The following is a 24,781-nucleotide window of genomic DNA, read 5'->3' as shown; positions in this document are numbered from 1 at the left end:
AAGGGTAAAATATGATCCAGTTGAACATCTATACCTCTGTGCTTTACAGGAAAGAAAGACACCATTGTCCACTCAATAGATATAAAAGGAAGCAACACATCAAATGGAAAGTCTCCAAGAAATGCAAGTTCAGAAAAAGCTCACAAAACTGGGGCTTCTCTTGGTCCAGTCCTAGAAAATGACAAAACAAACCCCCTCGATTGACCGTGTTAGCCAAATCGGCCCTTAGTGTCTTGTGTGCCAACGCCCGCAAATGAACACCACGAGGGAGATTCAAGAAGTAGACACAATTTTATTGCAAAAAAAGAGACCCTGGCAACAAAACCCAATGACTCTACCCAAGTGCAAAGGCATCAATTTTTTAGAGACTGACATAAACAACTTGTAGATGTGCACAGGCGTCTACAGATCACAAATCAGAAGCTTCCTTTAAATCTATATAAGCATGTTCACCAAGCATACATTTATTTTGCCCTCACTTACAAATCCCCAGATGTCTCCTCAGCTTTGCAAAGCAACTACTCTGTTTCTGAAGATGACCACTTTTGCTTTATCGGCTCTAAGGTGGAAAATCAGGTCCCATTACACTCTTTCCCACATACTGTTTTGCACTTCCACTGAATGTAACTTGCCCAACGGTTTACCTGGCCTGAGCTGCTCAAGGAATTTAAAAATGGCTTCAGTCTTGCCTGTCAACTGCATACCGGTGTCCAGGGGTCGTTTTGTAGGAAAATAGGTGGTGGAGCTCATCCAGGGATTGTTATGCAGCTGCACCTACTATTCAATGGACAAGGTGGGAGGAGGAGGGGGAACCCTCAGAAAGGTTCAGGAGCTGTGCTACTGTGAGTTCCTGACGGTGTCTACTATACCATTCTACAAATTTAACCCGGAAAATATATTAACATCCTGATTCTAGAGATGGTTTCTGATTTAAACTTCAAGTTACCCTAAGGTTGACATCAGCTCTATAAAAATAAAACTGACCATATTAAGCTCAGCATATGTCTGTTTCTATATTTTTCCTTCCAGGCCTGCTCATTCTAGGCTGTGCAATCCTCAGAGTTCAGCAGGCAAGAGATGCAGGACACGTAACACCCACCAAGGGGCTGCCTCAGACACCTTTCCAGATGAACACTGGTAAATCCCTCTAGCATTTTGCAGTGGAAGTGCTGGTTTACTCTCAGGAAGCCAGGAAGGTGGAGGCAGTGCAGAGAGGGATTCCCTCCTTCAGAAAAGAAGCCTTCAGACCCTTTTTCCCATTCAGAGATCTTCTTGAGGATGCTGCTGACTGGGATCGCACGCCAGAGAAAGCGACAGTACAGCCTGAGAATACCATCCCAGGGCAGAATGTGGCCAAAAGCCTCTATGGGGATTATAGGGCTGCCAGGTTTGACTCAAGAAATATCTGGGGACTTTGGGGGCGGGGAGGGGGATGGAGCCAGGAGCAAGGGTGTGACAAGCATAACTGAATTCCAAAGGGAGTTCTGGGCATCACATTTAAAGGGACTGCACTCCTTTTAAATGCCTTCCCTCCACTGGAAATAATGAAGGCTAGAGACATCTTCTTTTGGGGCTCATAGAAAAGGACCCCCTGGTCCCATCTTTTTGAAATTTGGAGAGTGTTTTGAGGAGAGGTACTGGGTGCTAGGTTGAAAATTTGGTGCCTCTATCTCAAAAAACAGCCTTCCTCCAGAGCCCCAGATACCTAGAGATCAATTCTCCATTATATCCTATGGGAATCGTTCTCCATAGGGTATAACCGAGTGCCCAGCAGACATTCCGCCCCCCCCCCCCACACACACCGCTTTCTGATGACCCTGAAGGGGGGGGAGGGCCTTTAAACCGAGGGATCCCCTGCCCTCAACTGGGGATTGGCGACCCTACGGGATTAGTGCACGGAGTATGCAAAAAATAAGACAGCCAGCGCAGCGGACTAAGAGCTTCTCAGTAAGAACAGATAATGAACCCTGCTGGGGTCTGTTTAAGTTTTAATAACACAATAAGCCCAGGCACAATCTAGAGAGTGGGGAAAGAAGCCCCCCCAAAATCTTGCCCGGGGAAGCCTCTCTCTCCTGCTGCTCCGTCCTCTTCCAGTCCCCTCCCTTCTTCCTGCTCAAGACCTGTTTGGGGAAACCCTCCACTCACCTCTCCTGCAGCCGCGCAAAAGCCCCATTCTCTCCCGAAAAGAGGAAGCGGAGAGGCGCTGCTCAAGTCCATGCTCCCCCCCCCTTTCTTTTACTAGTTCAAAGAAAAAAAGCCCCCCCCCATTATTGCAAAAGGCGGAGCTGACCTCTCTCGTGCTCGCAACGCCTGCTGGGAAAAGTAGTTCCTTGCAACAACCACATCAAAGTGGGAGAGCAGAAGCACGCAGAAAGGTTTCTTCGCTCTGCGAAGGCTTGGTGATACGGCTGCCAACTTCCAGGTGGCACCTGGAAATCTTCCTCTCTTACAAGTGAGCTCCAAGGGCAATATTATTGCAATCCAGTTTCATGTACTATCTATCGTCCACTATATTTAGAAACGACAGAAATGTGTCAGATGAAATAAAGGAGTGGGGTAGGGGAAATAGCTTCCAATTCCCAAACAAAAGAAGATGATTGCTAACAAAAGGCCAAAACAGTTGGGCAGTCTGCCTTGCTAATTTCTTTCCATTTTAACCGGGTTTTTTTTTTCAGTTGCTAATTAGCAGAGTTCGTGAGCAGCAAAAAGAAAATAGCTGCTTATCTGAGTCTGTTTCATAGACTGAATAAGTTACAAATCAGCATGTATTTATTCATTCATTCATTGGATCTATATCCCGCCCTCCTCACCGAAGCAGGCTCAGCGCATTGCGCAGCAATCAAACTAAAACAATAGAACAGATAAACATTACAATTTATCAAATTACGATGAGTTAAATTATTGTAATTAAATAATTTAAAACAATTTAAAACAGTTTTGGTGCTAGCACCATTAGTTCCAGTGTGTTCAGCGATGTTGGGCATCCTCTTATACTATTGTTCAATTGAAGGCAAATTGAAATAGTGCAGTTTTCCAGGCCTTGAGGAACTGGGCAAGGTCCCGCAAGGCCCTTGCTTCTTCCAGAAGTTGGTTCCACCAGTAGATATTCATTGTGGAAAATACAGCATTACAAATACCAAAAGGCTCACATCATTATATTATGACCTCGACAATTAGCAGGTAGTGAAAAATTAATATATCACAAGAACGTGTTCTTTAAAAAAAAGAGAGAAAATGACAGAAAAAAAGAGCAGACTGTGAGAGAGCTGGCATTCACAGTTTTCTCTCCATTAGTTCTATGCTGCTATCGGAAAGACAGGAAAAAAGCCACTGCCTACCAGCTAGAAGTAGTTCTACTCACTGTAGCCCATTGTCTGATGAAGCATGCATGCATTTAAAAGCTTAAATTCTGAGGAAAACTTAGTCTTAAAGGTGCTACTGAAACTTAAGTTACATATACATTTTCTTTCTATTTCTGTCTATTTTTGTTAATACTGAGCTATCTTTCCTGAACTACAATACATAAAGAACAAAGCAGGAGTCAAGTTTTACCTTTAAGACCAACCAAGTTTTATTCAGAACGTAAGCTTTCGTGTGCTCTTTAAGCACACTCCATCAGACGAGGGGATCAGGTACTGTGTGCTGATATACATGCAGTTTGTCGTTTAAGAGTACAAACTGGCTGTGGTCACATGGTAAAACAGTATGGCTTGGCCATTTGGTCTGGATAGCCATAAGAGGTAATAACGTTCCCTGCCAATTGGTGTTTTTGCAAATGTAGGTAAATCACAGAAGGACATGTATTTCCTAGCTGTTGGCCACCTAATTTGCTTAATCAATCTATACATTATAAACATCATTCTAGTCTGCCATTAGAAAACAAGAATACATAAAATGAAAATGGGTTAGGTATATGTAATGAGATAGCCAATATCCCTTACTTGAGTATGTCAATACAAAATATTATTCCGATACACTATTATAAAAGAGTAATAAATTGGAATACTGTGGATGTATAGCTATACTGAGAGTGGGTTTAGCATATGTAATGAGATAAAAAACCAATATCCCTGTTCAATCCTGGGGAGGTGTTTGTTCCAAGTTTCATAATAATTTGTAATTCAGCAATTACTCTCTCCATTCTGTTCTTAAAGTTCCTTTACAGTAAAACTGCTACCTTGAGGTCACCCATTGAATGCTTTGGAAGGTTAAAGTGTTCTCCCACAGATTTTTCAGAATAATGTTTTATATTGACTTACTCAAATAAGGGATATTGGCTATTTATCTCATTACATATACCTAACCCATTTTCATTTTATGTATTCTTGTTTTCTAATGGCAGACTAGAATGACATTTATAATGTACAGATTGATGCTGATAAGTAAATTAGGTGGCCTACAACTAGGAAATACATGTCCTTCTGTGACTTACCTACATTTGCAAAAACACCAACTGGCAGGGAACTTTATTACCTTTTATGGCTATTCAGACCAAATGGCCAAGCCACTGTTTTACCATGTGACCACAGTCAGTTTGCACTCTTAAGCAACAAACTGCATGTAATTCAGTGCACAATACCTGATCCCCTCGTCTGATGAAGTGTGCTTAGAAAGCACACGAAAGCTTACATTCTGAACAAAACTTGGTTGGTCTTAAAGGTACCATGTGACTCCTGCTTTGTTCAACTGCTTCAGAGCAACACGGCTGCCCTTTTGGATCTATCTACAATACATAATAGCAGGGGTGGAATTCTAGCAGGAGTCCTTTGCATATTAGGCAACACAACCCTGATGCAGCCAGTCCTCCAAGAGCTTACAGTAGGCCCTGTACTAAGAGCCTTATAAGCTCTTGGAGGATTGGCTACGTCACGTGTGTTTGGCCTATGCGGAAGGGTTCCTGCAAAGCTCTGGTTTCTACCTTGTGTGAACTTTTTGATGTCTAGTTAGAACATTACTCCAAGAGAAGCACTTTCCACACACCAAGCATTTGTATGGCTTCTCCCCTGTGTGAATCTTTTGATGTGACTTTAGACTGCACTTTAGAGAGAAGCACTTGCCACACTCCAAGCATTTATACAGCTTATCCCTTGTGTGAATCTTCCGATGTGCAGTTAGGCTGCTGTTGCGATAGAAGCACTTTCCACACTCTAAGCATTTATATGGCTTCTTCCCTGTGTGAACCTGTTGGTGTTCAGTTAGGCGGTGCTTCTGAAAAAAGCACTTTTCACACTCCAAGCATTTATATGGCTTCTCTCCTGTGTGGATCTTTTGATGTTCAGTTAGGCTACCATTCTGAGAAAAGCACTTTCCACACTCCAAACATTTGTATGGCTTCTCTCCTGTATGCCTCTTTTGATGTGCACTTAGGTTTCCACTTTGGGAGAAGCGCTTTCCACACTCCATGCATTTAAATGGCTTCTCTCCTCTGTGAATCTTTTGATGTGCACTTAGGGTATCTCTACCAGAAAAGCACTTTCCACACTCCAAGCATTTATAGGGCTTCTCTCCTGTATGAACCTTTTGATGTCTATTCAGGTGGTTACTTGCAGAGAAACACTTTCCACACTCCAAGCATTTATATGGCTTCTGTCCCGTATGTCTCTTTTGATGTGCAATTAAGTTTGCACTGTGACAGAAGGACTTTCCACATTCCAAGCATTTATACAATTTTACACCAGTATGAATCTTTTGATGTTGCCTTAGGCTGTCTTTGCAAGAGAAGCACTTTCCGCACTCAAAGCATTTATGTGGCTTCTCCCCTGTGTGAACCTTTTGATGTTTAGTTAGGTCACCATAACGGACAAAGCATTTTCCACACTCCAAGCATTTATATGGCTTTTCCCCTGTATGAATCTTTCGATGTGCATTTAGGTGTCCATTCTGATAAAAGCATTTTCCACACTCTAAGCATTTATATGGCTTCTCCCCTGTGTGACTCTTTTGATGTTTATTTAGGCTGCCATTTATAGAGAAGCACTTTCCACACTCCAAGCATTTATATGGCTTCTCCCCTGAATGATTCCTTTGGTGCACAGTTAGGCTCCAATTCCGAGAGAAGCACTTTCCACACTCCAAACATTTATATGGCTTCTCCCCTGTGTGAACCTTTTGATGGCTAGTTAGGTTGCCATTCTGAGAGAAGAACTTTCCACACTCCAGGCATTTATACGGCTTCTCCCCTGTGTGAATCTTTTGATGGTGAGTTAATGCAGATCTCCACTGGAAACTCCTCCCACATTCCAAGCATTTATACCCTTTCCAGCATTCTGTAACATTCTCATATGCTTTAACACCAAATCTGCTTCTGAACCCTTCCAGAATTACGGCACTATTAGGCCTTCTCCTCCTCCTTCCTGGTTCATCTTGGGCTGAGACCTCAGGTTTATCTCTGCCCTGAAAAGCAACCAATTCCTTCCTTTTTTTCTCTCTTGTTTCGCTTTTCCTTCTGAGTTGTCCAACTTCTGCCTGCAGACTGTAATCTTTTTCCACAAGCCTCCTTCCTGAGTCCTTCTCCCTCACCATTCCCCTCATTTCTCCCACTGCAAAAGAGAAACAGCAATCCAATAAGAAGAAAAAGGTACAAATCCCAGTTATCAAACTGAGCAGTGACCAGTACTTTTTATAATGAGACCCTGGGGCCTGGAAAAACCTTCAGCGATATTAGCTGAGTTCTTGGATATCTTAGAGACAGAGAAATGGTGACTAAAACAACAGGGAGGGGGTTTCTTTCTTGTTTTGCAGACACTTGCTCTTCAGGTTGCATTAAGTTTAATATTTTAACCAGTGTTGATTTGGGGAACAAGTAAACCAGAATTTTAAACAAAATGCTTTTTTAAAAACTTGAATTTTACTGATTTTTTTAATAATATGGAAGGAATAAAACATGGAACCACTTGAATCCAGAGGCGGGGAAAATGGAGAGGCAAAATAGACATTTCTACAAACCTGGAAAATAACATAGTTTCTAGACAAATCTAGGGGGAAAGGACACTGTGGAGTTATAACCATCGTTCCCTCTAAACTATGCTAGGGGGTGCTGGTGCACAAAATTTTAACAGCCAGCTCAGAAATTTCCACTTCTCCCCTACAAGGAAGCATTGGAAACAATGAAAGATGGCGGCGCTGTTCTGGGGCCCACAGAATTTGACCTCCTGGTCCAATCTTTTTGAATCTTTGGGAAGTTTTTGAGGAGAGGCATCAGCAGCTATGCTGCAAATTTGGTTCCTCTATCTCAAAAAGTCCCAACTCCTCATCCCAGATACCCCAAGATTGGTTTCCCATTATAGCCCATAGGGCTCACTGACTAACATGGTCCCCATAAGCTAAAGTGGAGCTGGGGGGAGAGATTTTTTTTTTTTGGCACACCCCTGTTATGCTTTTCAGTATGAATGATAAGCAGCCTTGAGTCACAACTCACAAGGAAAAGTGGGATATAGATAGTTGAACAAATAACTACTTTGGGCAGGCAGATAACATTTAAGCAACTTCCTGTTTGTTAGAAGAAGAAGAAGAAGAAGATATTGGATTTATATCCCGCCCTCCACTCCAAAGAGTCTCAGAGCGGCTCACAATCTCCTTTACCTTCCTCCCCCACAACAGACACCCTGTGAGGTGGGTGGGGCTGAAGAGGGCTCTCACAGCAGCTGCCCTTTCAAGGACAACCTCTGCCAGAGCTATGGCTGACCCAAGGCCATGCTAGCAGGTGCAAGTGGAGGAGTGGGGAATCAAACCCGGTTCTCCCAGATAAGAGTCTGCACACTTAACCACTACACCAAACTGGCTCTCCTACCAATATAGTGGAAAGGGGCAGGCAGACTTGTTCATCAGAGGATAGGTCTACCGATATAGTGGAAAAGTGTGGGTGAAATTTGACTTGACTCAGTTTTCTCTCATAATATTTAAAGCACTCTTAAAATATAGTTTATAGTTCTTTATGCTTTCTTTCTCAGGGGCTTTGAGCTTCCCAAGTGTGGGAGCTCCGTTCTTTCCTTCTGACCAATGAAAGTGCGCCCTGAAATCAAAGAGGGTCAGAGGAAGACACCACTTTCTCTGTCCAGGATCATTACAGAAGGGGAAAGATCCTTACCCAGAGAGGCCACAGTCTCGTAATTTTCCTCTGTAACGTCCCAGTAGAGTTTTCTCTGGCCTGCATCCAGAAGAGCCCATTCCACTGCCGTGAAGGAAATGGCTACCTCGTCAAAAGACATGGGTGATCTCTGAAAGAGGAAAATATGGCCCAGTGGATCATCTATTCTTGTCCACGACTATTCAAGAAAGCAAGGAGGATTCCACTGGCCAGTCAGCTGATTAAGGAATGCAACAGGTCAAACTGATGATAAGGAAAATTGCATGGGCTTCTTTTTCAGCCTCTGACAAGTCTAATATACTGAAACTCTCCAAAAAATATAAATTCAGCCGCTAACAAAGAATTGGGCTTCTCTTGGTTGAGACCAATTGAATGTGGAAGGGGAAATAAACTGTTTATTTAATTCATTTTTAAATTTTATTTTTGCAGGCTTATATTCTGCCCTTTCCCGTAAACGGGCTCGGGGTGAATCACAACATGAATAACATGAATTAAAACCCAACAGAATAAAACCAACAATGCAGTAACAAAAAAAAAAACCACAGAACGATACAGTAGAATACAAGATAGGCGATGAGGGCATAGTCTACAGATTAAAACAGATATCGGCCCAAAAGGTGTAATAATCAGGTGGTAACAAGAGTAATAATAAGTCACAGCAGGGGAGGCTAAGCAGACAAATGGAGAAAGGATGCCCGCTGCCTCAACCAAAGGTCTAGCCGAATAGCTCCATCTTACAGGTCCTTTGGAATGGTAACAAGTCAGGTAGGGCCTGGATCTCTGTAGGGAGCTGATTCCACCAGGCTGCGGCCAGGGCTGATCAGAAGGTGTTACGTGGCTGATTGCTGATTACAGCGATCTCTGGGGTTCATATGTTTAGCAGAAAGTATACTGCCTTGCAAGTTAAACCCCATGAATATGCAGCAATTATGCTCTGAGAGAAAGTTTCTGCTTTAAACATTTTTCTCTGCAGAGCATTCTGTGTTAAAGCTTGCCTCTAGCTCTGTAAACAAGAACTGGCCTAATTAAAATCTATGTATCTTTTGTTCTATCTTTAACCTAACAAAGGTAAAGCCTTTTAATGTGGCTTGAGGGGCGACAGGGCATCACCCTCCAGAGCAGGGTTCTTCTTTCTTACGCCATGGACCTCTCTGACAGTCCCGTGAAGCATATGGACACCTTATCAGATTATGTTTCTAAATGAGTGCAAATGCTATTTCAAGATAACAGCAATGACTTAAGAGTATATGAAAATATCGGGTTCCAATGAAACACCTAGTATTAAAACTTGGTTCTCAAAGGTATGGGAAAGGAAAGGAAGGGTCGCCTGTGCAAGCACCAGTCGTTTCTGACTCTGGGGTGACGTGGCTTTCACAACGTTTTCACGGCAGATTTTTTACAGGGTGGTTTGCCATTGCCTTCCCCAGTCATCTACACATTCCCCCCAGCAAGCTGGGTACTCATTTGACCGACCTCGGAAGGATGGAAGGCTGAGTCAACCTCGAGCCGGCTACCTGAAAACCCAGTTTCCGCTAGGGATCGCACTCAGGTCATGAGCCGAGCTTAGGACTGCAGCTCTGCAGCTTTAACACTCTGCACCACGGGGATCTAGAGGTATGGGACTTAGTGATAAAAGACAAGCTGGCTACTCAGATATTACTGATGGAAAATCCTGAAATGGATAATTTTGTTGAAAAACGGTTTGTATTTTTTCAATATGTTAATTCTATTTGTCCAGAAGACTATAAAATACCACTCAAATATAAGAACATAAGAAGAGAAGTCATGTTGGATCAGGCCAATGGCCCATCCAGTCCAACACTCTGTGTCACACAGTGGCAAAAAAATTTAATATATACACACACACTGTGGCTAATAGCCACTGATGGACCTCTGCTCCATATTTTTATCTAAACCCCTCTTGAAGGTGGCTATGCTTGTGGCCGCCACCACCTCCTGTGGCAGTGAATTCCACATGTTAATCACCCTTTGGGTGAAGAAGTACTTCACCAAGTACTTCTGTTTTAACCTGTCTGCTCAGCAATTTCATCAAATGCCCACGACTTCTTGTATTGTGAGAAAGGGAGAAAAGTACTTCTTTCTCTACTTTCCCCATCCCATGCATTATCTTGTAAACCTCTATCATGTCACCCCGCAGTCAACGTTTCTCCAAGCTAAAGAGCCCCAAGCATTTTAACCTTTCTTCATAGGGAAAGTGTTCCAGCTCTTTAATCATTCTAGTTGCCCTTTTCTGGACTTTCTCCAATGCTATAATATCCTTTTTTAGGTGCGGCGACCAGAACTGCACACAGTACTCCAAATGAGACCACACCATCAATTTATACAGGGGCATTATGATACTGGCTGATTTGTTTTCAATTCCCAGCATGGCGTTGGCCTTTTTTATTGCAAACGCACACTGTCTTGACATTTTCAGTGAGTTATCTACCACGACCTCAAGATCTCTTTCCTGGTCAGTCTCTGCCAGTTCACACCCCATCAACTTGTATTTGTAGCTGGGATTTTTGGCCCCAATGTGCATTACTTTGCACTTGGCCACATTGAACCGCATCTGCCACGTTGACGCCCACTCACCCAGCCTCAACAGATCCCTTTGGAGTTCCTCACAATCCTCTCTGGTTCTCACCACCCTGAACAATTCAGTGTCATCCGCAAACTTGGCCACTTCACTGCTCACTCCCAACTCTAAATCATTTATGAACAAGTTAAAGAGCATGGGACCCAGTACCGAGCCCTGCGGCACTCCACTCTTACCGTCCTCCACTGCGAAGACTGCCCATTTATACTCACTCTCTGCTTCCTATTACTCAGCCAGTTTTTGATCCACAAGAGGACCTGTCCTTTTACTCCATGACTCTCAAGCTTTCTAAGGAGCCTTTGATGAGGAACTTTATCAAAAGCTTTCTGGAAGTCAAGGTAAACAACATCTATCGGGTCTCCTTTGTCCACATGTTTGTTCACCCCCTCAAAGAAATGTAACAGGTTAGTGAGGCAAGATCTTCCCTTACAGAACCCATGCTGAGTCTTCCTCAATAACCCATGTTCATCAATGTGCCTACTCATTCTGTCCTTGATAATGCTTTCTACCAACTTTCCCGGTATTGAAGTCAGACTGACTGGCCTGTAATTTCCCGGATCTCCTCTGGAGCCCTTTTTAAAGATGGGGGTGACATTTGTTACCTTCCAGTCCTCAGGAACGGAGGCAGATTTCAATGAAAGATTACAGATTTTTGTTAGAAGATCCACAAGTTCAACTTTGAGTTCTTTCAGAACTCTCGGATGTATGCCATCTGGACCTGGTGACTTATTAGTTTTTAAGTTGTCTATCAGTTGTAGGACCTCCTCTTTTGTTACCTCAATCTGACTCAGGTCTTTCAACACCCCTTCCAAAATTAGTGGTTCTGGGGCGGGCAAAAAGTTCTCATCTTTCACAGTGAAGACGGAGGCAAAAAATGCATTCAGCTTCTCAGCCATTTCCCTATCCTCCTTCAGTAATCCTTTTACCCCATGGTCATCCAAAGGCCCCACTTCCTCCCTGGCTGGTTTCCTACTTCTAATATATTTGAAGAAATTTTTATTGTTGGTCTTTATGTTTTTTGCAATATGCTCCTCATGGTCCCTTTTTGCCTGCCTGATCACAGTCTTGCATTTGATTTGCCACAGCCTGTGTTCCCTTTTACTAATCTCACTTGGACTGGTTTTCCACCGCTTAAAGGAGTCCTTTTTACCTTTTACAGCTTCCATTACTTTGTTTGTTAACCATGCAGGCCTTTTCTTATGCCTGTTTGTGCCTTTCCTAACTTGTGGTAAGTATTTTATCTGAGCTTCTAGGATTATAGTTTTAAATAGTCTCCAAGCTTCCCCAAGGGTTTTGACCGTATTTACCTTTCCTTTCAGTTTCCTCCTCACATGCCTCCTCATCTCAGTGTACTTACCCCTTTTAAAGTTAAACATGGTTGTGGCGGTCTTTTTGGACAACTCCCTATTTATACAAACGGTGAAATCTATAACATTATGGTCACTGCTCCCAAGTGGCGCAATCACTTTTACATCTCTCACTAGTCTTGGGCATTACTTAGGTTCTGAGATCATTTAAATATGCTGATCTTGAATTATATTAATGTACTGTGGATAAGTATATTGGATAACAGCTTATGTTGTACACAGTTTACCTCGAATGTAAGGCTACTATGTTTGGCTTAGGATTTTTATTTATTTAGTTTTTCTTCCTTTGTTGGTTTGTACTCAATGATAAAAGTTTCAACAAAAGTTGTCTTTATTTTAAAAAAAATACTTCCATCCTAGGAGCAAAATATGGCCAAATATGTCTTTGAGGGTTAGCCCATTGAGAACGCAACAAACAAGACTGCAAGTGCAGCGAGCTATGGGAGCCAGTAGGGAAAGACAATGAACCGTCCTGGATCAGAGAGGGGTCTGTCTAGCTGACAAGAATAAAAAGAAGCCCAGGATGGTTTTAGAAAACACATCCATGTGAGTGAAAATACAAGTCCCCACCTCCATCCCCTCTGCAGAGGTCTGACCCAAAAGCCTCTAACTCAATTCTCCCTCTTCCTCCTCCACTCCCCTTCACACATGCTTTCTCTCCCTCCCCTCTTAGTCCCCAGGAGCTGATGATGAAATCCTAAACTCACCTTTCCTGAAGACGTGCACAAGCCAAATTCTCCCTCCAGTGGAGGGAAACAAGAAAAAAGAGGCGCCCGGTGGAACTTCATATCCCATACAGTTCCTTCTCCTTCTCGAGGTAAAAACACCCCCTCAACACCTAGAAAGCACAGGACTGAACTCTCTGGTGCTCGCAAGTCCTTCTGCGAAATGTAGTCCCCTGCAGCAGAAACACCCAAAAGAAAGTTTTAAAAGCTTAACTATTTCAAAACGTGGAACAGAAGGTTTCTTTGCTCTACTTTTTTTGGCGGGGGGGAGCCTCTTGTGTATATGAATAATAAATAATCTTACTTCTTTGATCAACCCCCCCTGCTTCAGTGACCTCTGTCCTCTTCAGGCTCAATACAAAACTTTCCTCAGAACAGCAATCCATAGCGTTTCCACTTGCTACCCTAAGAGTTCTGGGAACTGAGGGGAAGCCTTATACCACAAGACGTAAAAGGAAAGTGTCCAACTGTGTTCATAAATACGAGGGCCAAACGAAGATGCCACCCCTCCCTTCTCTTCTGCGTTTACCATAAAAGTGTGGAAAGAGCCTTACATAGAGAGGCCACGGTCTCATAATTTTCCTCTGTCACTTCCCAGAAGACTTTTCTTTGTCTTCCATCCAGCAGAGCCCATTCCTCCTCCGTGAAGGACACGGCTACCTCCTCAAAGGACACTGGGGATCTCTGAAAGGGTAAAAAATGGTCCAGTTGAACATCTATTCCTCAGTCTGAGCTTCAAAGGAAAGAAAGACACCATTGCCCACAAACGATGCAATACAACAAACTGAAAGTCTCGAAGAAATGTAAGTTCAGTAAAATCACACAAAACTGAGGCTTTTTTTTTTTTAAATGCACTTTTTATCTTTGATACGCCAATAAAGGTCAGTCAGCCTGTCTGTCAAAACTGGGGCTTTTCTTGATAAAACCCCTCAATTGACTGTGTTAGCCAAATGGGCCCTTAGTGTCTGGTGTGCCAATGCCCACTGATGAACACCACCTGGGAGATTCCAGAAGTAGAAACCACTTTATTGCAACAAGAGAGACCCTGGCAGCAAAACCCAAGGACTGCACCCAAGCACAAAGGCATCAGCTTTTCAGAGACTGACGTAAACAACTTCTAGACGTGCACAGATGTCTACAAAGTAGAAGCTTCCTTTACATCTATATAAGCATGTTCACCAAACATGCACTTATTTTGTCCTCATTTACAAATGCCCAGATGTCTCCCGAGCTTTGCAAAGCAACCACTTCCTTTTTGAAGACGACCCCTTTTGCTTTATTGGCTCTGATGTAGAACATCTGGTTTCCATTACCCACTTCCCCACCAATGTTCCCTCTAAGCAGCAGAATCTTGTGAGCAAAAATTCTACTTTGTGAGCTCCTGGCATTAAAGTTGTGAGCTCCTGCATCAATTAGCGTGCTCTGGGGTCATCCTTCCTGAGGATATCTCTCTCTCTCGGCTTGACTTCGCGAACGAAGATTTAAGAAGGGTGCAGTAGTCCACGTCTGCTGCAGGCTCGCTGGTGGCTGACAAGACCAATGCGGGACAGGCAGATCCGGCCACAGTGGCTGCAGGGAAAAGTCTGATTTGGGGTTGGTGCTGTAGCAGTACGATTCTTCCTCAATCTCCTTTTGTCCTCAAGACCAGCTATGCGTGCGTTCTCAAAGGAAGAGACAGCCTGGTGAATGGTGTGCCTCCATGCTTTGCGATCCGAGGCTAGGTCAGACCACTGGTGATGGTTGATGCGACAGGTACCAAGGGATTTCTTCAAGGAGTCCTTGTACCTCTTCTTTGGTGCCCCTCTATTTCGATGGCCGGTGGAAAGTTCGCCATACAGAGCAATCTTGGGAAGGCGGTGGTCTTCCATCCTAGAAATATGCCCTGCCCAGCGCAGCTGCGTCTTCAACAGCAGTGCCTCGATGCTTGTAACCTCTGCCCTCTTGAGGACTTCAGTGTTGGTCACAAAGTCACTCCAGTGGATGTGGAGGATGGTGCGAAGGCAGCGCTGATGAAAGCGCTCAAGGAGTCGCAGGTGATGACGGTATAAAACCCACGATTCGGAGCCGTAGATGAGGGTTGTCATCACAACCGCTTTGTAAACATTGATCTTTGTGCCTTTTTTCAGATGCTTGTTGCTCCACACTCTTTTGTGCAGTCGGCCAAATGCACGGTTTGCCTTTGCCAGCCTGTTGTCAATCTCCTTGTCGATCTTGGCATCTGAGGAGATGATGCACCCCAGGTAGCTGAACTGCTGGACTGTCTTCAGAACTGATTCACCCACAGTGATGCAGGGAGGGTGATAATCTTCCTGGGGTGCAGGCTGGTGGAGAACTTCTGTCTTCTTCAGACTAACTTCCAGGCCGAATAGCTTGGCAGCCTCTGCAAAGCAGGACGTCATATGCTGCAGAGCTGATACCGAGTGGGAGACGAGTGCAGCATCATCAGCAAACAGTAGCTCGCGAATAAGTTTTTCCATTGTCTTGGAGTGAGCCTTTAGTCGCCTCAGGTTGAACAGGCTGCCATCGGTGCGATAGCGGATGTAGACACCATCGTCATCATCTAGATCTACTGCGGCTCTTTGAAGCATCATGCTAAAGAAGATTGTAAAGAGAGTTGGCGCGAGAACGCAGCCTTGCTTTACACCTGTGCCTATTGGGAAGGGCTCCGAGAGGTCGTTGCAGTGTCTGACTTGGCCTCGCTGGTCTTCATGTAGCTGGATGATCATGCTGAGGAACCTTGGGGGACATCCTAAACGTTCCAAGATTTGCCACAGGCCTTTCCTGCTAACGGTATCGAAAGCTTTGGTAAGGTATATGTGACAAAAGTCACATATAGACCCTTGTTCTGTTCCCTGCATTTCTCTTGGAGCTGCCTGAGAACAAATACCATGTCGGTGGTGCTCCTGTTAGCTCTGAAGCCGCACTGGCTCTCTGGGAGGAGTTCTTCTGCAATGGTGGGCACCAGTCTGTTCAGGAGTATTCTGGCAAGGATTTTGCCTGCGATGGAGAGCAGGGTTATCCCCCGGTAGTTGGAGTAGTCTGACTTTTCCCCTTTGTTCTTGTGTAGAGTGATGATGATTGCATCGCGAAAGTCCTGTGGTAGTTTGCCTTGTTCCCAGCAAGTGACAAGTACTTTGTGAAGTGTGCTATGTAGTACTGTGCCCCCATGCTTCCAGATCTCTGGTGGGATTCCATCAACTCCCGCTGCCTTGCCACTTTTCAGTTGCTTGATGGCTTTAACAGTCTCTTCTAGAGTGGGGATCTCATCCAACTCTGTTTTCACTGGTTGAAGTGGGGTGAGGTGGATTGCTGAATCTTGAACTACACGGTTGACACTGAAGAGAACCTGAAAATACTCCGACCACCGGTTCAGTATGGATGCCTTGTCTGTGAGGAGCACTTGGCCGTCTGCACTACGCAAGGGACTCTGAGCCTGATATGTTGGGCCATATACTGCCTTCAGGGTGTCGATGCGCGTAGAGAGACCCAGAGGGTGATGCTTATCGACGCAAGAATGAAGGCTGTACACAGTAGCTGTAAAACCACTATATACATTTATTTACACCAACTCACTCTCCTGACTGACAAAACGCTCCGCTGCACTCCAACTCCTTTATCCCACAATCACCACTGTTGCTCTGTACATTTATACATGGGACAGCCAATCAGCAACTTGCTGTGTCATGCTGTCTCTGCTTGGCTGATGCAATCCTTCTGGCAGCCAGCCACCAGCTGTCAGGTAGATCATCTAAGCCTCTCAGATCTACTTTCTGTTTTGCAGCACATGCTATAAGCTGTCTGTTTACACATAATAGTGACACCCCTCCTCAGGTTATAGCGGTGCTGACATCCATCCATTACAACATTGCTTACACATATTGATCAATTTACCATCAATACATTGGTTACATAGCTTTCCATATATATATTACAGTTCAGTTACTTCCATTCTTCCTGGACATACACACATTTTTCTCAGCTTGCCAATTAACCTGCAAGCACATTGTTATCAGTTGGCACATGCTATAAGCTGTCTGTTTACACATAATAGTGACACAGGGCTTCATAGAACCCTCTTAAATCACCAGTGTCTGCACACAGCTGGGTTCTCTCTGCAAGCTTGGTCCACCACTCGTTCTGAATGTCTCGAAGCTTGTGCTGGAGGTTGCTACATGCAGCGCGAAAGATTGCTTTTTTCCCGGGACAGGAGGGCAGAGCAAGATGTGCTTGGTAGGCAGATCTCTTTTTCGCTAGTAATTCTTGGATCTCTTGATTGTTCTCGTCAAACCAGTCCTTGTTCTTCCTTGTGGAGAACCTGAGGACTTCTTCAGAGATCGACAGGATGGTTGTTTTTAGGTGTTCCCATAATGCTTCTGGAGAAGGGTCTGTGGGGCAACTGGGGTCCTCAATTCTTGACTGGAGTTTTGCCTGGAAGGCAGCTTTAACTTCGGCTGACTGAAGGCTGCCAACCTGAAGCTTCCTCCGAGGGATACCTCCTCTCCTGGGTTTGGGTCTAAAGTGAAGACGGAGATTGCAGCGTACAAGACGATGATCCGTATGACATTCCGCACTGGGCATTACTCGGGTGTGTAAGACATCTCGAAGGTCTCCCACCCCTCCCCACCCCTCCTGAGGATATACACACATATATATATATATATATATATATATATATATATATATATATATATATATACACACTGTAGCTAATAGCTACTGATGGACCTCTGCTCCATATTTTTATCTAACCCCCCTCTTGAAGCTGTCTATGCTTGAAGCCACCACCACCTCCTGTGGCAGTGAATTCCACATGTAAATCACCCTTTGGGTGAAGTACTTCCTTCTATCCATTTTAACCTGACTGCTCAGCAATTTCATTGAATGCCCACGAGTTCTTGTATTGTGAGAAAGGGAGAAAAGTACTTCTTTCTCAACCTTCTCCATCCCATGCATATACTATGTATACTATGTATACTTCACATTTAACCCCAAAAACATTAACATCCTGATCCTGATTTAACCCCACAAACATATTAAAATCAATGTTTCCTCTATGCTGCAGAGTCTTGGGAGCAAAAATTCTGCTTTGTGAGCTGCTGGCATTAAAATTGTGAGCTGCTACATCAATTAAGTGTGCTTTGAGGTCATCCTTCCTGAGCTAAGACAAAAAATGCGTGAACTGGAGGCTAAAAATCTGTGAGCTAGCTCACGCTAACTCAGCTTAGAGGGAACACTGATTAACATCCTGATTTTGGGGGGGCAGAGGCAGTTCATGTTACTTTAAGGTTTACATCCAGCTCTTCAGGGGTCATTTTTAGAATAACAGGTGGTGGCGCTCATCTAGGGATTGTTATGCAGCTGTACCTACTACTCAACAGACAAGGTAGGTAGGTGGGGAGGAGGTGGACATCAGAAAGGTTCAGGAGCTGTGTTCCTGTGAGCTCCTGCTGAATTCAAGGCCTGCAGCTCTATAAAAATAAACCGGCCAAATGAAGCTCAGCATATATCTGTTTCTATATTTTTCCTAAAAACTCCAGGCCTGCTCATTCCAAGCTGGGCAATCTTCAGGGTTCGGCAGGCGAGAGAACCTCCAGCCCAAAAGGGCTGCCTCAGAGACCTTTCCCGATTAACAACAGAAAACCCCTCTTGTATTTTGCAGTGGAAAGGATGGTTTACTCCAGAGAAGCCAGGAGGCTGGAGGCAGCGCAGAGAGGGAGGGTGGAGTTGGATTCCCTCCTTCAGAAAAGAAACTTTAGGACACGTTTTCCGTTCAGACATCTTCTCTTGAGGATGACGCTGGCTGGGATGGCACGCCAGAGAAAGCAAGTCTACAATGAAGGGTTGCCAAGTCCAATTCAAGAAATATCTGGGGATTTTGGGGGCGGAGCCAGGCAGGCCTGTAGCACCCTCTGGGGCCCAGAAGGCCCAGCCTCCTTGTGGATTTTATGGGCCCCCTCCCCAAGCCTTGGCTCCCCCCTCACCCTCGGGACCCCTCATCCCAATCACCTCAGCACACAAAGCAGGTAGCTCTCCTCTGAAGCACTCTGAGCAGAGTTGGGTGGGTGGGCAGATTCCAAAAGTTGGGTGGGTAGGTGGGCAGCCAGCCCCACCCCTTGCTCCCAGCAGCCCTTCGTGTGACCATGAAGAGCTGGGGGCTCCATGTGCTTCCTTTTTTTCATCACCATGAGCTTGAATGGTAAGTTCTTGGGGGGGTGGGAGGAGAGGCCCCTAGACTGCACAGGCTGCAAGGGCAGCTAGAGTCCTTTTGGGGGAGGGGGGGAGGGAGGGAGGAGGGCAGCCAGGACATGTCTCCCCAGCCAGTGTGTACAAGCCGCACACGTTCCCTGCTGCTCCTGGTTGGGGAAGGGCACAGGAAAGCAGGGAAATGACAAGGGAGCACAGAGATACAAATCAGCCTTCTTTTGAACTTCAGAATTGGAAGTTGGTCACTGCAGGCTGAGCTCCAGGAAAGGTAGAAGGGGAATCGGCGCTTACATGCAATTTAAATTACACTGGAGGAGGGAGAGAGAGGGGCGGCCCCCACCCTCTCCAGCTTCTTGCTCTCACCCCCATGGTCCCCCCTCCTACAGCCCCCTCCATCTGTGACTCTTAACTACGGGGCCGGAGCCAGGAGACATTGGTGGTGGAGCCAGGAAAAAGATTGTGACAAGCACAATTGAACTCCAAGGGGAGTTCTGGCTGTCACATTTAAAGGGACCGCACACCTTTTAAGCATCTTCCCTCCATTAGAAATAATGAAGGATGGGGCACCTTTATTTGGGGCCTGATAGAATTGGAACCCGTGGTCCAATCCTTTTGAAACGTGGAGGGCGTTTTGATTGGACGTTATGCTGCAAAATTGGTGTCTCTACCTCAAAAAACAGCTCCCATAGAGCCCCAGATACCTGCAGATCAATTCTCCATTCTGCCCTATGGGAATCACTCTCCACAGGGAATAATGGAGTTCCCAGCAGGCATTGCCTCCCCCCGCCCCGCTTTCTGATAACCCTGAAGCAGGGGAAAGGTCTCCAAACCAGGGGATCCCCTGCCCCTACTTGGGGATTGGCAACCTACATTGAAGATGGCATCACAAGAGCAGAACGTATCCAAAAACGCCTCAACAGGGATTAGCCTGGGAGGCGTGCAAAAAATAACACAGCCAGTGCAGCCAACTAAGGGGATCCCAGGAAGAACGGACAATGAACTCCGCTGGATCCGACTGGGGGTCCATCTAGGTCAGGGGTGGCCAAACTTGCACAACGTAAGCACCGCAAAGAATAAATATCAGATATTGGAGAGCCGCAAGATGTGAACATCAGATGTTTGAGGGAAGGAAGGAAAATAGATGGGGGAGGAAGAAAGATGTGGAAGAATGCAAGGCAGATAGATGGGGGAAGGAGAGGTGGGACAAAAGCAACGTTAACTTTAAATGCATTTTCCAAGCCACTGGCAAATGCCTTCTCCATCCCAGCCAGTGGGGTGGTGGAGTCTTTGAGAGCCACACAATATGTATTTAAGAGCCACATATGGCTCCCAAGCCACAGTTTGGCCACCCCTGATCTAGGTTTTAATAACATAACAGGCCCAGGCTGGTTGCAGGGAACACATCCTAGTGGGTGGAAAAATGAGGAGCCACCCCCCCTCGCAGAGATCTTGCCCGGGGAAACCTCTATCTTCTGCTGCTCCGACCTCTTCCTGTCCCCCATGCAAACGTCTTTTCTCTCCCCTTCCTTATTCCTCCCCAAGTCCTGTTTTGGGAAACCTTCAACTCACTTTCCTTGCAGCCGTGCAAAAGCCCCATTCTCCCCCCAGCCGGGGGGAAAGAGAAAGCGGAGAGGCGTTGCTGAACTCCATCCCCCCACGTTTCTTTTCCTTGTTCAATGAAAAACCTCCCCCCCCCCCCTTCAATGGTCGGAAAAGGCATGGTTGACCTCACCCGTGGTCGAAACGCCTGTTGGGAAATGTAGTTTCCTGCAACAACCAGACCAACATAGAAGAACTTGAGATGTAAAATTTCCGGAAATTTTGAAACTCGGGAAAAAAACACGTTTTTCTTCGGGAAAATTGGAAAAAAAAGCTACATTAGCACTTCTTTTTTCTTTTCCAGATTGAAAGTCATTCTGGTACCTTAAAAAGTAAAGGTAGTCTCCTGTGCAGAAAGCTTTCGATAAAGTTCCTCATCAAAGGCTCCTTAGTAAGCTTGAGAGTCATGGACGGGCCCTCTTGTGGAGCAAAACCTGGCTAATTAATAGGAAGCAGAGACTGAATATAAATGAGCAGTCTTCGCTGTGGAGGATGGTAAGCAGTGGGGTGCCGCAGGGCTCAGTACTGGGTCGCATGCTCTTTCACTTGTTCATAAATGATTTGGAGTTGGGAGTCTGCAGCGAAGTGGCCAAGTTTGTAGGTGACACTAAATTGTTCAGGGTGGTGAGAACCAGAGAGGATTGTGAGGCACTCCAAAGGGATCTGTTGAGGCTGGGTGAGTGGGCATCAACGTGGCAGATGAGGTTCAATGTGGCCAAGTGCAAAGTAATGCACATTGGGGCCAAAAATCCCAGCTACAAATATAAGTTGATGGAGTGTGAATTGGCAGAGACTGACCAAGAGAGAGATCTTGGGGTCATGGTAGATAACTCACTGAAAATGTCAAGACAGTGTGCTATTGCAATAAAAAAGGCCAACACCATGCTGGGAATTATTAGGAAGGGAATTGAAAACAAATCAGCCAGTATCATAATGCCCCTGTATAAATCAATGGTGCGGTCTCATTTGGAATATTGTGTACAATTCTGGTCACTGCGCTTCAAAAAGGATATTATAGCATTGAGAAAAGTCCAGAAAAGGGCAACTAGAAAGATTAAAGGGTTGGAACACTTTCTCTATGAAGAAAGGTTGAAACGCTTGGGGCTCTTTAGCTTGGAGAAACGTCAGCTGCGGGGTGACGTGATAGAGGTTTACAAGATTATGCATGGGATGGAGAAAGTAGAGAAAAAAGTACTTTTCTTCCTTTCTCACAATACAAGAACTTGTGGGCATTCGATGAAATTGCTGAGCAGTCAGGTTAAAACGGATAAAAGGAAGTACTTCTTCACCCAAAGGGTAATTAACATGTGGAATTCACTGCCACAGTAGGTGGTGGTGGCTACAAGCATAGCCAGCTTCAAGAGGGGGTTAGATAAAAATCTGGAGCAGAGGTTCATCAGTGGCTATTAGCCACATTGTGTGTGTGTGTGTGTGTGTGTATATATATATATTTGCCACCGTGTGACACTGTTGGACTGGATGGGCCATTGGCCTGATCCAACATGGCTTCTCTTATGTGCAAACACCAGTCGTTTCCGACTCTGGGGTGACGTTAGCAATGTTTTCATGGCAGAGTTTTTACGGGGTGGTTTGCTTTAGGAACATAAAATATGACTATGGACAATTTTACTTGGCATGAAATTATCACAACTAGAATATTAAAAATATAGTGTATCCAAACAATTATTACAAACAGAATTTACTTTTAAAATAATATTTATTTGTAATTGTAACAAATGGAGCAACACTTTCCTGAACTGTTTACTAGTTTATGTGGAACAGACAAAAAACCTCCACAAAACAATTTTTAAAAATCCAGAAGTAACCATTATTCATATTTCCTCTCCACAGTATTAAATAAAAATAAACAACTCATTCTCATAAAAAGAGGGGGGAGGTGTATAGAAGGGCGTGTAGGACTAAGTTTCAATGAATGGGCACGACCTAGGACTTGCCTGTCCTCAGTGCACAGAAATTAGAATAATCTGATACCACACATATTTTTTAGAAATTATTTGGGAAATATTTGAACACCTTGTCTTAAAATATTTTATTCATCATGTTAAAATAAAACAGTCCATAATCAATTTCTTTTCTTTTCTTTTCAGTTTTTCAGAAAAAAACAAAAAAGGCTTTAGGAAAAAATGGGGGGAGGGTTTTTTTTTTTTAAATTTTTCCAGGTTTTTTCCAGGCCACATCTCTAGGAAGAACAGAAATGGCTGTGTGGTAGGGTTGCCAGCTTCCAGGTGGTTGTTGTGAACAACAGAATTGTAACCGTGAACACAAAATAACTGATAAATGCTTATATGCTTTATACACAGTTTAGAGTCTATTTTGTAAATATACAGATTGCATACACCTGTTGTTTAGGGTTGCCAAGTCCAATTCAAGAAATTTCTGGGGACTTTGGGGGTGCAGCCAGGAGACATTGGGGTGGAGCAAGCAGCAAGGTTGTGACAAGCAGAATTGAACTCCAAAGGATTTAAAGGGACAGCATACCTTTTAAATGCCTTCCTCCATTGGAAATAATGAAGGATAGGGGCACCTTGTTTTCGGGCTCATAGAATTGGACCTCCTCGTATCAATCTTTTTTGAAACTTGGACGGTGTTCTGAGGAGAGTCATCGGAGGTTATGATACAAATTTGGTGCCTCTTCCTCAAAAGCAGAGCCTCAGATACCCACAGATCAATTCTCCAGTACACCCTTTGAGAATCAGTCTCCACAGGGAATAATGGAGTACCCAGCAGACATTTCCCTCCCCCACCACATACTTTCTGATGACCCTGAAGTGGGGGGAGGGCCTCCAAACTTGGGAATCCCCTGCCCCCACCTAGGAATTGGCAACCCTATTTCAAAAGTCCACAAATAATTCCAAAGAACCCATAGTTCACTAAAGAAGGCAAATAGTCTACTCTGAATAAGTGGGAGTCTTCATTTACACTCGTAATTTTCATTAAAGGGAAACGGACTACTGTCAAGTAAATCAAAGTCTTTGTTTGCATTCTGAGTTTTCAATAGTATATATTTTACAGTTCAGAAGTCTGATTATTCTCTTCAGAGGTGTCAAACGTATGGGCCGCAGGCCAGAACCGGCCCTCCCTGATCTCTAATCCGGCCCTCGAGGAAGGAGGGGACAGGGTAAAAGCTGAAGCAGCCCAGAACACCCTGGAACAGGCATTAAACAACCTAGAGCGCCACAAAAAACACTGGGATGCATTACAGACACTTGAGAATAAAAATTCTGGAAATGTAAAAATGGAACTCTCACATCTTTTGGATGACACTTCTGCCTTAGACTCCCACCAGTCCGGCTTTCATCCGAGCCATGGGACGGAGACAGTGCTGGTCGCCTTGGTGGATGACCTCCAGCGGCATCTGGATCGAGGCGGCGTGGCGGTACTGATGCTGTTAGACCTGTCGGCTGCGTTCGACACGGTCGACCATCGGTTACTGGCCCTCTGGCTCGCCGACACAGGGATTAGGGGGTCGGCCTTACAGTGGCTTTCCTCCTTTCTTGATGGACGGGGACAAAGGGTGGCAATTGGGGGAGAGCTGTCCCGGAGGCACCCACTAGTGTGTGGGGTGCCACAAGGTGCAGTCCTCTCTCCGATGTTATTTAACATCTACATGCGCCCCTTGCCCAGATTGCTCGGAGGTTTGGGCTTGGGTGCCACCAATATGCAGATGACACCCAGCTCTATCTACTAATGGACAGCCGACCTGACTGCATCCCAGAAAACCCGGACCTAGCATTGCAGGCCGTGGCAGGTTGGTTCAGGCTAAGTGGGCTGAAGTTGAATTCAACGAAGACAGAGGTCCTTTGCTTGGGCCGCGGTGCCCCGGGAAGGGAAATCCCCCTTCCGCCGCCCTGAGCCTGCTTCGGCGGGGGAGGGCGGGGTACAAATAAAATTTATTATTATTATTCCGGTTTTTGATGGTGTGCTGCTGAAAGCGGCCCACAGGGTCAAGAGCTTGGGGGTTCTTCTGGAGCCTTCATTATCAATGGAGGCACAGATATCGGCCACTGCCAAGTTCGCGTTCTTTCACCTTCCACGGGCGAAGCGGCTGGCCCCCTTCCTGGAGCGCCGCGACCTAGCAACGGTGATCCATGCTACGGTCACCTCGAGACTGGACTTCTGCAACGCCCTCTACATGGGGCTGCCCTTGTGCCGAACTCGGCGGCTAGGCTGCTGTTGGGAC

At 45.1% G+C, this 24,781-nt stretch overlaps 1 protein-coding gene across 1 annotated transcript in view; it reads right to left on the bottom strand.

The window, feature by feature from the left end:
- LOC132571864 (zinc finger protein 91-like) overlaps positions 1–24,781 on the bottom strand; it is a 53,275-nt gene that overhangs the window by 7,891 nt on the left and 20,603 nt on the right. Inside the window, exons 6-12 of the mRNA XM_060238657.1 lie at positions 20,714–20,748; positions 13,332–13,461; positions 12,760–12,950; positions 8,087–8,216; positions 5,694–6,539; positions 4,919–5,609; positions 2,811–2,844 (exon numbers count right to left, since the gene is read on the bottom strand). Coding sequence (XP_060094640.1) covers positions 2,811–2,844; positions 4,919–5,609; positions 5,694–6,539; positions 8,087–8,216; positions 12,760–12,950; positions 13,332–13,461; positions 20,714–20,748 — 2,057 coding nt within the window. The remainder of the gene's footprint in view (positions 1–2,810; positions 2,845–4,918; positions 5,610–5,693; positions 6,540–8,086; positions 8,217–12,759; positions 12,951–13,331; positions 13,462–20,713; positions 20,749–24,781) is intronic.

This window comes from Heteronotia binoei, chromosome 5 (assembly GCF_032191835.1).
Source record: "Heteronotia binoei isolate CCM8104 ecotype False Entrance Well chromosome 5, APGP_CSIRO_Hbin_v1, whole genome shotgun sequence".
NCBI lineage: Eukaryota > Metazoa > Chordata > Lepidosauria > Squamata > Gekkonidae > Heteronotia > Heteronotia binoei.
This window is presented reverse-complemented; position numbering and strand designations above follow the sequence as displayed.